The 11301-nt window shown below is 38.0% G+C and overlaps 1 protein-coding gene across 1 annotated transcript; it reads left to right on the top strand.

Annotated features, from left to right (window-relative positions):
• Positions 1-820: 820 nt before the first annotated feature.
• Positions 821-10686, top strand: LOC118740452 (T-box protein H15-like). Its single transcript, XM_036472003.1, has 3 exons — positions 821-1102; positions 2637-2881; positions 9760-10686. The coding sequence occupies exons 1-3, from the start codon at positions 821-823 to the stop codon at positions 10316-10318; spliced, it is 1086 nt and encodes a 361-aa protein (XP_036327896.1). The 3' UTR covers positions 10319-10686.
• The last annotated feature ends 615 nt before the right edge of the window (positions 10687-11301 follow it).

Below are 11301 nucleotides of genomic sequence, written 5' to 3'. Positions count from 1 at the left end.
TTTATGTGGTCGTTGCGTTGGCGGTAGTATTTGAAGGGTCCACATTAAGTTTTTATTAGCTCTTATGCGATTGCTTGATATGCTAATTTGTGACAAATTTTACAAGCCAAAGGTATTTTAATATTTAATATTTATGTATTTAGGGAAAATGTGTGGCATCGGTTTGCTGTTTAGTAAAGGTCCTGTAGTATTTTTTTGTATACAGTAATAATATTAGCTTGCTACACATAGGTGTAGATATCCAAATTATCCAAATTGTATTAAAAAATTATTTCCTTAATTGAACAAGGTAAGTAAGGGAAAATGTTCAGTTCTGTATCTTAGGTTTAGGTCTCCACCGGTACTGGGTCATAAGCTCCTTAAAAATGTTAAAAAGCCAATAACAAAATAGGCATATCAAGTGAAAGGCTTTGAAGCAAGCGGTAATACTCGTTCGGGTTTAAGTAAAAAACGCTAACCGTTAAGAGTAATAATTATTTGTGTGCCACGAATTTTTCTCCTTTTCTTGTGTACGAGTACCTACAAAAGCTTCTATTCCTTTGTCGAAATTCAATCGGCGATAAAGACGAATGCTCTGTACTATAACTAACATGATAGCGCATGCATAACTGTGAAATTTGGACATGTAGATAATGGACTGAAAATTTTAAAACAAAGCGCAACATCGCATTTCCAATAGGGAGTTGAGAGCGTTCAACACGGAGAAACCGCATTTTTTTCAAAAAAAAATAAAAAATTCTGAAAATAGTACCTATAATTTGAGAATTTTGATCTTTACATATATAGGTATTGTACATACTCTTCTTTCCCTTGCAGACGTATGTTCCCCACCGTGCGTGTCAGCTTCTCAGGTCCTCTACGTCAGATACAACCACCCGATCGTTATGCAGTTGTGATGGATGTCGTGCCAATGGATTCACGCCGTTATCGCTACGCTTATCATCGTTCATCGTGGCTGGTAGCAGGCAAAGCGGATCCACCGCCTCCAGCGCGACTCTATCCGCATCCAGATTGTCCCATAAGTGTGGAGGCGCTAAGGAAACAGGTAGTCTCTTTCGAGAAGGTGAAACTGACGAATAACGAAATGGATAAAAATGGACAGGTGAGTGCGAAGAAAATTTAAAAAAGAAAGGTTTCAAGAAAGTTTTAGGTTGGATATAAAAACCAACAATAAGAAGAAAAATTAATGCAATACTAGTGAACTGTATTCCAACGGATGCCATACTTTGAGATACCTTCCTCGATGCGCTTTAAAGCAAGGCACATTTGCATGTGGATATGTATGTAGTTATTTGTATACAATCGACAAACTTGTTACTTTGCAAACATAAATATTTAACAAAACAGTATAGACGCTTTGTGGCGAAGCATTATAGTAGAGGAGTTTTCGCAAACTCATACACGCCGGCATTAACATTTCAATAAATAGATATATATATATGTATGTACATACCTTTGCACGTGCAAATTACCTATCGTAAAATGCACAAACGAGCCGAACAAAAGGCGGAACTCAACGAGAGCGAAGAAAAAATTTAAATAAGTCAAGAGTAATAAGGATGTTTACCCAAAAAAAAAAAAACAAAAAAATCGAACAGAAGCAGGTTATCACATATACAGCAAAGTAATCATGGCAAAGTGGTGAATGTGAAATTTGAAAAGGTGGCAACAATGATCGTAAATGCAGTTTTTTCGTATTGTTTCCATTTCTTTATTGCCGTGCTGGTCACTTTTTCGCTTAAACTGTTATTTCTACACTTTTCTCTGCATTTATAGACACTCTTATATTTACATATTGTACATACATATCTACATACATGCATACATAATTTCTGCCATAAAAGTGCACGTAGCTGCGCTGTTTTTCTTAAGTACAAGCGCTATCAAGACAGTGTTTTCAAAATGTTTTTTTTTTTTTGGTTTTTGTTTAAAGCAAAAATATTCGCAGAACACTTAGATGGTGAGTTCACAAAACAAGAGAATGGTGCCACTCACGTTCGTTTTATTCTTTTTTTTTACTTAAAAAAATATAACAAATCGAGATAAAAAATTTCAAAATAGTGCAGAATTTTAAACAAAATGGAATAATTTTATTCTACTTTAACACCCTTTAAATTACATATTAGCTTCGTATTGGCCCCATTTACCTTGCTAAATAAAACAAATCGTTCACATAGAATATTTGGAGTTAATTCTTGCAGTTTTTAGATTTTAAATAAAAAAATTTTACGAGATATTCAAAATTAAATTATTTTGTTTCCAATTTTTCCTTGCGAATGCCTGGCTCATAATATAGTACATAAATGGTAGATAAAGGCATACGATTTGCTTACATATCTAAAAACTTAGTTCGTTTGCGCTATTTATCTCTGCGGGCGATGAGGCGTGATGGGAAATAACCTATTATTGCATTGGCCACTTTTACGGCGAGCAGACATGCATACAATTTTGATTTTCACACAATTTCGAGAAGATTAATTTTGATCATTGCGTTGTCAAATGCAAGATTTTGCCAATGGTTCCAACTTGTATTTTATATTTATTTCTTTAAATTTTTATTAATGTTTTGTTTAGTTTTTAATTTATAGCGATTTTATTATATGTCGTTTTTCACACTTTCTCCAACTTTTCCATAGATCGTCCTCAACTCCATGCATCGCTATCAGCCGCGCATACATTTGGTGCGCCTCGCCCATGGTCAAAATATACCCCACACTCCAAAGGAACTGCAAGAATTGGATCACAAAACGTATGTTTTTCCTGAAACTGTATTCACAGCGGTTACAGCGTATCAAAATCAATTGATAACGAAGCTCAAAATCGATTCGAATCCATTTGCGAAAGGTTTTCGGGACTCATCGCGTCTGACTGATTTCGATAGGTAAGTAAAAGTTTAATAGGTTCTGGTAATACATACAATACAGTTTTATACCTGTTTTCGCAATTTGGAATATTTGCTTAGAATTACACGTACAATCCTTCTATGCTATAGGTTCTTAGTCGAAAAAATCACCTATACAAATTGACCTGCCCTAATGTACATATGTACATACATTTATGGATGTGTGCTAGACACAAATGCAATGAAAAACACCAGTAACAAAATCGCCACATTTCCATAAGAGATGAAGATATGTCTAAAACCTGCTGAGTTCTACCAAAATAAACTTTCGAAACCTACCGACAATGGTCAGTTTATCAAATCGTCTCTTTTAACTTAAAGCTTCCTTTGAGTGATCCATCCATATTCTGCTTCACTATTTATCTGCTTTCTTCGCATGTCTTCTCCGTCGCAGAGTAGTGAAAATGATTGATTGCATTCGACGCTTGTCAAAATACGTTCGCATTCTTGTCCCACCTTTAGCTTTGGGCAGAAGCCAAGCCAAGAGAAGGCAACAAAAGCCAATTTAGCAATAAATAAATTTTCAGCAACAATTACGCATTTCACTGGCATTGCATGTTGCGTGCGCGCGTGCGTGCATAGCTGCCGCATTCAAAGGTTCGCTTTTGCACCCGACATTCCATTCCTACTACACTGGATCCACTCACCGTCGCTTACAAAGGTACCAATGTGTGTCGCCGCCTTTATGTGCGATGGGTGTGCTGGCGAATGAAGTGTTAAAAATTATATCGCATGTCATAAAAGCCGAAAATATTTTGGCCGCAAATTTGCTAAATTTGTGTGTGAGGAAAAAATTTAGAGATAATAAAAATTTAAATGCATGCAGTGTGGCATATAAAAAAATCGACAGAAACTACAAAACACAAAGTGTTGCAAGTTGCAGACAAGCAGCCAAGTTTGCGCACTTAATGAAAAAGAATGCAAACTCCTAAAGTGTCGGATCAAAATGATTTTCACTTCTTTCCGTTTTGGGTTATAAATGCTGGAGCGTTTTTTTTTATTGTTCGACACTTTCGGTGCAAAAACGAAAAAAAAAGAAAATTCTGCCACTGCCACTGCAAATCAGCAGTAACAACTATAACAACAACACATGTGTATCGTACAAGATATCTTTACAAGCAGTTGTACCATATAGAAGTGCTCGTATAGCAGCAACAACAACACAATTACGCAGCGGCCGGCAGCATTTTAAGTTGGCCGAGAAAATTATAGGTCGGCGAATTTAACTTTGAAGCTCATTCGTACATGCAACACGAACATGGCCAACTAACGAAACGCTAGTAATGAGTGAATACTGCTGACATACAGCAACAAAAAACGGGTTTAACATCAACTTGAATATGCACCAGTATTTTTGTTGCTATATGATTGTATGAAATTTTTTACTATTTTCCGTTTTATTGGTGTTATTTCCATTCGTGTTCTAAGTTGCTTGTAATTCAGACTTTTTGTTGTGATTACTTTGTTACTATTCATGGTGATGTTGTTTTGCCAACTGCTAATTATACACTATCAAATGAGAAGTAAATGAGACAAAAATAATACATTAACACAAAAATAGCAGAAAAAAGCCTCGACATTCGAATGCAAAGGAGTGTTTAATAATTGTTCCGAAACCATACTCTTAGCAACATGTTGCAAACCAGATTGCTTGGCTGTAAGCTCTGTCGCAATGTATCTGTAGGATAACTGTATATGTATGTATGTGCAGAGTGATTAAAAAAACCGCAGATTTTCTTTTGTATATAAACAACAACAAAAAATGTTGTTTCGGCTCTATGTAATTTGTAACGCATATAATTTCGTTCCTCAGCTCTGGTGTTGTCTCTCCGGCTTACTGGTATAGTCTATACTTTTCACGTACCCCTAGAGAAAGAAGTGCAGTGGTAATAAAGAGCTTCGTTCGCATTGGGGCCACTGTTTCATGCGAGGTATGGCAAGTGGCACCGTCCTGTTGAAACCAAGCCTATGCCAATTAATCCTGGCCATAAAAAGGGTGGTACCATGTTACGATAATGTTCGCCATAACAGCGATAATAGGCATAATTTTCGAAGAAGTAGGATTTGATGACTCCGCCAGCCCAAAAAGCACCAGTACAAGGATGCACTGGTATTTTCGCGTTTTGCTCCGACCCGATTTCTTAAAATTTGTGCACCAAACGGCTGATTATTGACTCAGATGGCCGGTTATGATGACCGAAAAAATCACGCAATGCGCGAAGTGCAAAACAACCATTTCCGTAAAACATTTGGATCAGTTTTACGCGCTGTGGTATCTTCCAATGGGCATATGCAGATGATGTGACCTGTTTTGATGAGACTAGATAGATAGATAGATATTAAAAATAGGAGTGCACCGGGAACTAGTAACCTATTGTGCGCACTATTTTTCACAATACTTCTTCTAAACCCAAATCCCACATAAGGTTTAGCAGCGCTTTCGGGGTTAGGTTAGGTTAAAATGGTGGCGGAAAAACTATTATGCCCAAGTAGCAGCTAAGTGCCGTTTTGATAACATATACCTCGAATGAATATGTTAGAACCAATCGGCGTCGTTGTAAAGTTGAGTATGTTGTGGACACTTATGTGTATCAGATAGCTCTCGTAACGATGTGAACTCATATGCTCCTAGCATGGTATTTCTGCTCCTCATTAGAGCTGGGCATTTGCAAAGAAGCTCCTGTTTACCTCTCGTTCTCGTCTTTGCAGCTTCCACATAAATTGTTGTAGGCGATTCCCAGCCTTCTCGCATGGTACCAACCGTCTAATGCCTAGTAAGGGTTGCTACAAGCATATGTGTTCTCTTACGACAACCTGCCGCCGTGCGCCACCTTTGATCAGACTTCTGAAGATTGTGGAGAAAGATGTATCTATATAAGGTTCCAATCGGACATCAATGTGCAACCTTTTCCGGCTAATTCGTCAGCAGCCTCGATTCCGGGAATGTTGCGATGACCAGGGACACAAACTAAATCTAGATCGAGCTGACTACTTACTGAATTTAAAAGCGTGCTACACTCCCTGATAAGTTTCGACCTTTTTGCAAAAGACGCCAAGGCCTTAATGCCCGTTTAGCTATCTGAGAAAATGGATACACGCTCGCCGTGAGGTAAACTACTATGTTCTAAGAGATGGTAGGCTTCAGCTATGGCGAATACCGACGCGTGCAGCCCTCTGAACTCTGCCTAGTTTCACATGATTATACTGGTTTTTTTAAGGCTGCCCGCCATACCAGAGAATCGTAGCATAAGATCGAACAACAGCTGTGTACCACTTTTGAATTAAGAGCCTATGACTTCCCAAAAAGCCGCTTACAGGAGTAATAGGCAATGCTCGCTTTCTTTACTCACTCTTCAGTATTTATTTTCCAGCTTTGCTTAAATTCCAGTATAACTCCCAAATACTTCGCTTATTTAGATAATCGTAGGTTTTGTCCATTCAGCTTTAGTAATAAAAATCTAGCAACCTTTTTCCTGGATGCAAAGAACATTAATTCTGTTTTAAATGGGTTCACTCTAAGGCCACATTGCTCGAATTATCGGCATAGCTCAACTAAAGTTCCATCGATGATGTGGCTCACCACAGATGCGAATAACCCGGTTACTAAAATCGCTTCATAGTCAGGGCCGGTACTGATTTGTTGGTGCTAAACTGTAAAATTAGAGAGATCAATCTACCTTGAGGAGTGCCCCTACTAACGTTTCTTATTAGTGTATAGCTTCCAAGTTCCGCTGAAATAGTTCTGCTGCGAAGCATCGCCATTAGCCATGAACTTATAGACTCCGCGACACCAAGCTCGCCTAGGAATTTCGACTGTTCAAACGACTTCATGAAGCGCCGTCTCAGGGGATCGTCCTCGTAAATATGAATGCTTTGCCTAAGACATACTATCGCCGTGGAAAAACCCTCGGACGTGCGCGTCTAGAACCCCCTCGAAAGCTTTGAGAACAAAGGTAGTTGAGATAATTGCTCGAAAATCTTTGGCGTAGATGTGCGCTCGCTTACCAGTTTTTTGAGATGAAAACTTATGTCACTCATTTCCACGACAAAGGGACGTAGTTAAGGGCTATGCATCCCTTGAAAATTTACAAAAGCCATGTCATGATAGCATCCTCCGTCTTCTCTAGACGGCATCACACTCAATGAGAATATTTAGTGCTGGCGTCACTGGTACAGACGCAGAGACGACAAAGACCATTTGACCATATCCCCAGCTTATACATTTACAAGCAGATGCGCTCTTTGGCTACAGTGCCCTGTAAAGATACAAAGATACCTGCAAGTACATACCTATTTTAACTTTTTCCTTTCGGAGGGTATTAGATTTTGGGACATACTTCCAGGATGGGCTCAGGGTCAATTGGAGTTAAGGTTGCCGTCTCTCTAGCGAGACAGTTTAAGGTCTCATTAGCCTTATTTCCCTGTGGCCTAGTACCCATTACAAAAACTAATGATGATTTACATCATTTCTGACTATCACTTAGAATAATGATAATCTCGTTCCGGTAGCTTTTATGTATAACTAGCTATATATAACGTAAACTATCGCCTTAAAAGTGCATGGATATTTGCCTATAGAAACAGAGATTCTGGTCCTGAATCCAAAGATTTCTGCCCCTATTCGTTCTGGGGATTCTAAGTCTTCCGTGTGGCATTGCAGGGTGCTAGCTTGGAGGAGTCCCTCGAGGGAAAAGATGCTCCAGGTTGCTTTGCTGCATAACTCTATTTTTGACAACCTGAGTTTATCGACGACCTGATCTATGGTTATATGAAGAGCCTCAAGTTCGATGACTATTTCTAGCCGCATTATGTTATATTTTGGAACCAATTAATAAAATCAGATATCTCGGGAACAATAAGAGATAGCCAAATAAATAGTAAAAATAGAAGGTTTTCATTTTCCATTTTTCTTTACCCTGAAACCAGTATGCAATGAATCCATTTCCCTGGTCGCAAGAACCGAAAAACGCATTTTAAATGTTTTTTTAAAGTTCATAACAAAACCGAATGCTGTTTTCTTCACTAGAAATTTTCGTTCCGTGAAGCTTTTATATAGATTTCTTCCGAAAGATTTATTTAATCGTAGAAATTATTCAGAACGCTAAGGTTTGCAGCAGTCTCTCGTTGGTCAAAGCTTTAGACCAGGATAGTGTAATTCCATAGATTTTTATTTAAAGGGTGTCATGATGCTGGCTTAATTCCAATATAGCTAATGATAAGCTTCAGAATTTCAAGCTAAAATGTTCACAATCCGCAAATAAATCAATGAAGCAGATGATAATAGGCCAAGAGCCAATAGTTCACATCTCTTTAATGATAGCATTTAGGGGTCTGTAAATTTATTTGCTCAGGATATCGCCATTGCAAGTTTCGGCTTAATTGTGTTGGTTGAGAATCACTTAAACTGAATTCCAATTCACTTAAGATTACGTGATGAGCAGATATTCACCACTAAGTCTTGCCTTAATCGGTTAGAAAACCAATCGATGTCATCAGTTGACTTTATGTCATCAGTTGACTTTATGTGGTTGAACTCCGATGACGGTATACAAGGGTAGAGAGTTGGTGGTAATTGCCGTTTATGGCCTCTCTTTACAACATCTTGCCCAGTGGATGTATGTCTGGATCTTGGCCGTGAATTTGTAAAGATCCTATCCCTGAGTGGTGGATCTGCTTCTAGCAAGTGTCTGCTTAAGTGTTTTCTACGGTAGGAGCCAAGCGCCATTTGCTTATTAAGCAAAAAATCATGTCCCTGACGCATCGCTAAGAATCCAAGGCACCCCGTTCCGTGCTATGTAGTGCTATGTTTTTTGCAGATCTGTAACTTAGTTTACTGCATTCTGCTAAATAGTCCCCAGTGACCAAATTGGAGTAGCATAATTTTGAACTGGCCCGCCAATTGCGTGGTATAGGTAACGCTTTTTGTTTTTGCCCCTTTCTCTCTTCTTTTCTTTGGGCGCTTTATTGAAGTTCTGTGCTTTAATGACAATTTTAGTTGTGTGTGTGGATATGGCCAGGTAGTTAAAGATAACTCCAAACATTTTCGGGTCATTAAGCGCCGGTATTACTAGTTTGCTGTTGGTGTCGATGCCTAATTGTACCTTGACCTCCTTCAGCCAAGTGTTTAAAAGGTTGAAGATCAGTGAAACTCGCAGACGAAGTTTTGATACATACGTAAAAGTTAAACGGGAAACGGCCAGATGGCAAATATATACAGGGCCTCCTAGACCACCCGTCAACCTGTTCTAAAATGTAGAAAAATGTTTTTTATTGGAAAACGGAAAAATATTCATTACGAAGCAGAGGATGCTCTAGCTTTTGGTGTATTACTGACATCCGGTTTCGATGGAACTCCATTTTTAAAATAGGACATATGTATATGCTTTTACAACAGTTTCGGATTCTGGGGATAAAAATATGTACATAGCTCTTGTTTCGATTTTTTTTTCGGAACTATATTTTTCAGTCTCTAAATAATAGAATTCGAAACTGTGGTAAAAGCAAGTATATCCCATAAAAAATGGAATTCCCGGAAGTTTAACTCACTTCCGTTCGTAACATTTTCCTCAATTTAAGAAAGGGTAAAAGGTACACCCTGTATACATATCATACCAGTCAGCAAACAAATGCATGTCAGCTTAACTTTCAGCTATCTTGACGCGAAATGAAAATTAAATGCCGTCGCTGAAAAATCCACGATTTTGTTCTTTCCTTCTGCCTTTTTTGAACTCCGCTCGTAACTATGCTAGTAAAATCGAGCGATCTAATTTTTATAAACATTTTTTTAATAAATATATAAATACTTACTTTGATTATCACAAAAAGTAAAAGAAAAAACCATTTCATTTCTTTCACAGGGACCCAATGGATTCATTTCTCCTCGAGCAACATCTTCGCTCGCCATTACGTTTCTTTCCCGATCCTCTAATGGCACAACTCTCGCCACAGGAAGCCGATGCAGCTTCACTGGCATTTCTCGAGAAGGCGCGTCAGCATTTGCAAATATTTGGTCGTTCACCGTACACGGAAATGCTGCTGCCACAAATCTATCAACGCCCGCCTGTACTCAACGCTTTCAATATTGGCATGTGGCGGCAACAGTGGCCCCAACTGACCGCCGGTTTCATAGCGAGCGCCAATCAACAGGCTGCAGCCGCACAAGCTGCTGCCGCCGCCGCTGCAGCGGCTAATGCTTGCCGCACACCGCCGCCACCACCACCATCGACAATAATGGTTGGAGTGCCACAACCTCCACCAGCTACGACGCCATCCTCGTCCGGTTCGGCCTCACCTGATATGCGCATACGGCATTTTCAACGCTACAGTCCGTATCAGTTGCCACAGCAACAGCAACAACAGCAGCAGCAGCATCAACAACAACAGCAACCGCAAATGGCGCGTACCCCTCCACTTTGAGCGGTTAGCTGAGAGGGGATGTAAAATGTGCAATCCAATTTGTAAAATTTGCATAAATTTTTGTTTTTTAGCTGCGTAGCTACATATGTTTGTACATACATATTTATGTATTAACTAGCTAATACATATATTTTTAAACTCTCAATGTTGCTAAAAGTCGCAGCGTGTTGAAGCAACATGTTGCAGCAATATTTCTGTTTAAATGCAAAACTCGTTTGTAATTTTATTTGCGTGTCCGAAATGTAAAAAAAAAAATGCGATAACAAAATTAATCGAAATATTTAGCAAATATACATTGTATTGTAAATGAAATGTATAATTAAGTACATTGTATTAAATATGTGCGATTACAGTATTAAAATTAGGCGATTGCGATCATGTTATATATTTTCCTATGTACAGAAATCTAATTTCAAATGTTACTAATTATTTATTTATCAAATATGGTAATTTTAATACATATTATATGTTCCTATGTAATTAATTTGTATTTGTAATTCCGAAATAAAAAATATTTATACATGTATTGTATGTATGTACATAAAAATATGTCTTATGTTGTACAAAATCTAATAAAATGATAATAAATATGACCACTTTTAAAAGTTATTAAATTTAAATCAGGCCAACAAGAAAATTTTAGTCAGAGGTAATTTCTTTCGATATTCAGCTTTGTACAAATGTCGGTAGATTGTTCACTAAGGACCTAATTTAATTTAAAAACAACTAGCCCATTAATAAACTATTTCCAGCGTTTATTAAAAAGGTCTTAATAAGAAACTTGCAACGGAAGAACTAAAATTATTCTAAAGGTTTACAAGGACTCCGCAAAGGAACAAATATTTTAGATAGGGCCTTTCTAATAAGTGTGTTGTATGTTTGTTCAAAACTTACCATTGATTTCTTAAAACTTGTATGCCGCTTGGATGAAAATTGAAATCGAAACATTTCGAGTTTTTATAATAATTTTATCGCAACAGTCT

Source organism: Rhagoletis pomonella, unplaced genomic scaffold (genome assembly GCF_013731165.1).
Source record: "Rhagoletis pomonella isolate Grant_MI unplaced genomic scaffold, Rhpom_1.0 Rhpom_scaffold_00006, whole genome shotgun sequence".
NCBI classification, from domain to species: Eukaryota; Metazoa; Arthropoda; class Insecta; order Diptera; family Tephritidae; genus Rhagoletis; species Rhagoletis pomonella.
This window is presented reverse-complemented; position numbering and strand designations above follow the sequence as displayed.

Coding starts and splice junctions, on each gene's coding strand:
- LOC118740452 (XM_036472003.1), top strand. CDS start 821: ATGTTCCCCACCGTGCGTGTCAGCTTCTCAGGTCCTCTACGTCAGATA. Junction 1,103..2,636: donor AAATGGATAAAAATGGACAG/GTGAGTGCGAAG, acceptor ACTTTTCCATAG/ATCGTCCTCAACTCCATGCA. Junction 2,882..9,759: donor CGTCTGACTGATTTCGATAG/GTAAGTAAAAGT, acceptor TTTCTTTCACAG/GGACCCAATGGATTCATTTC.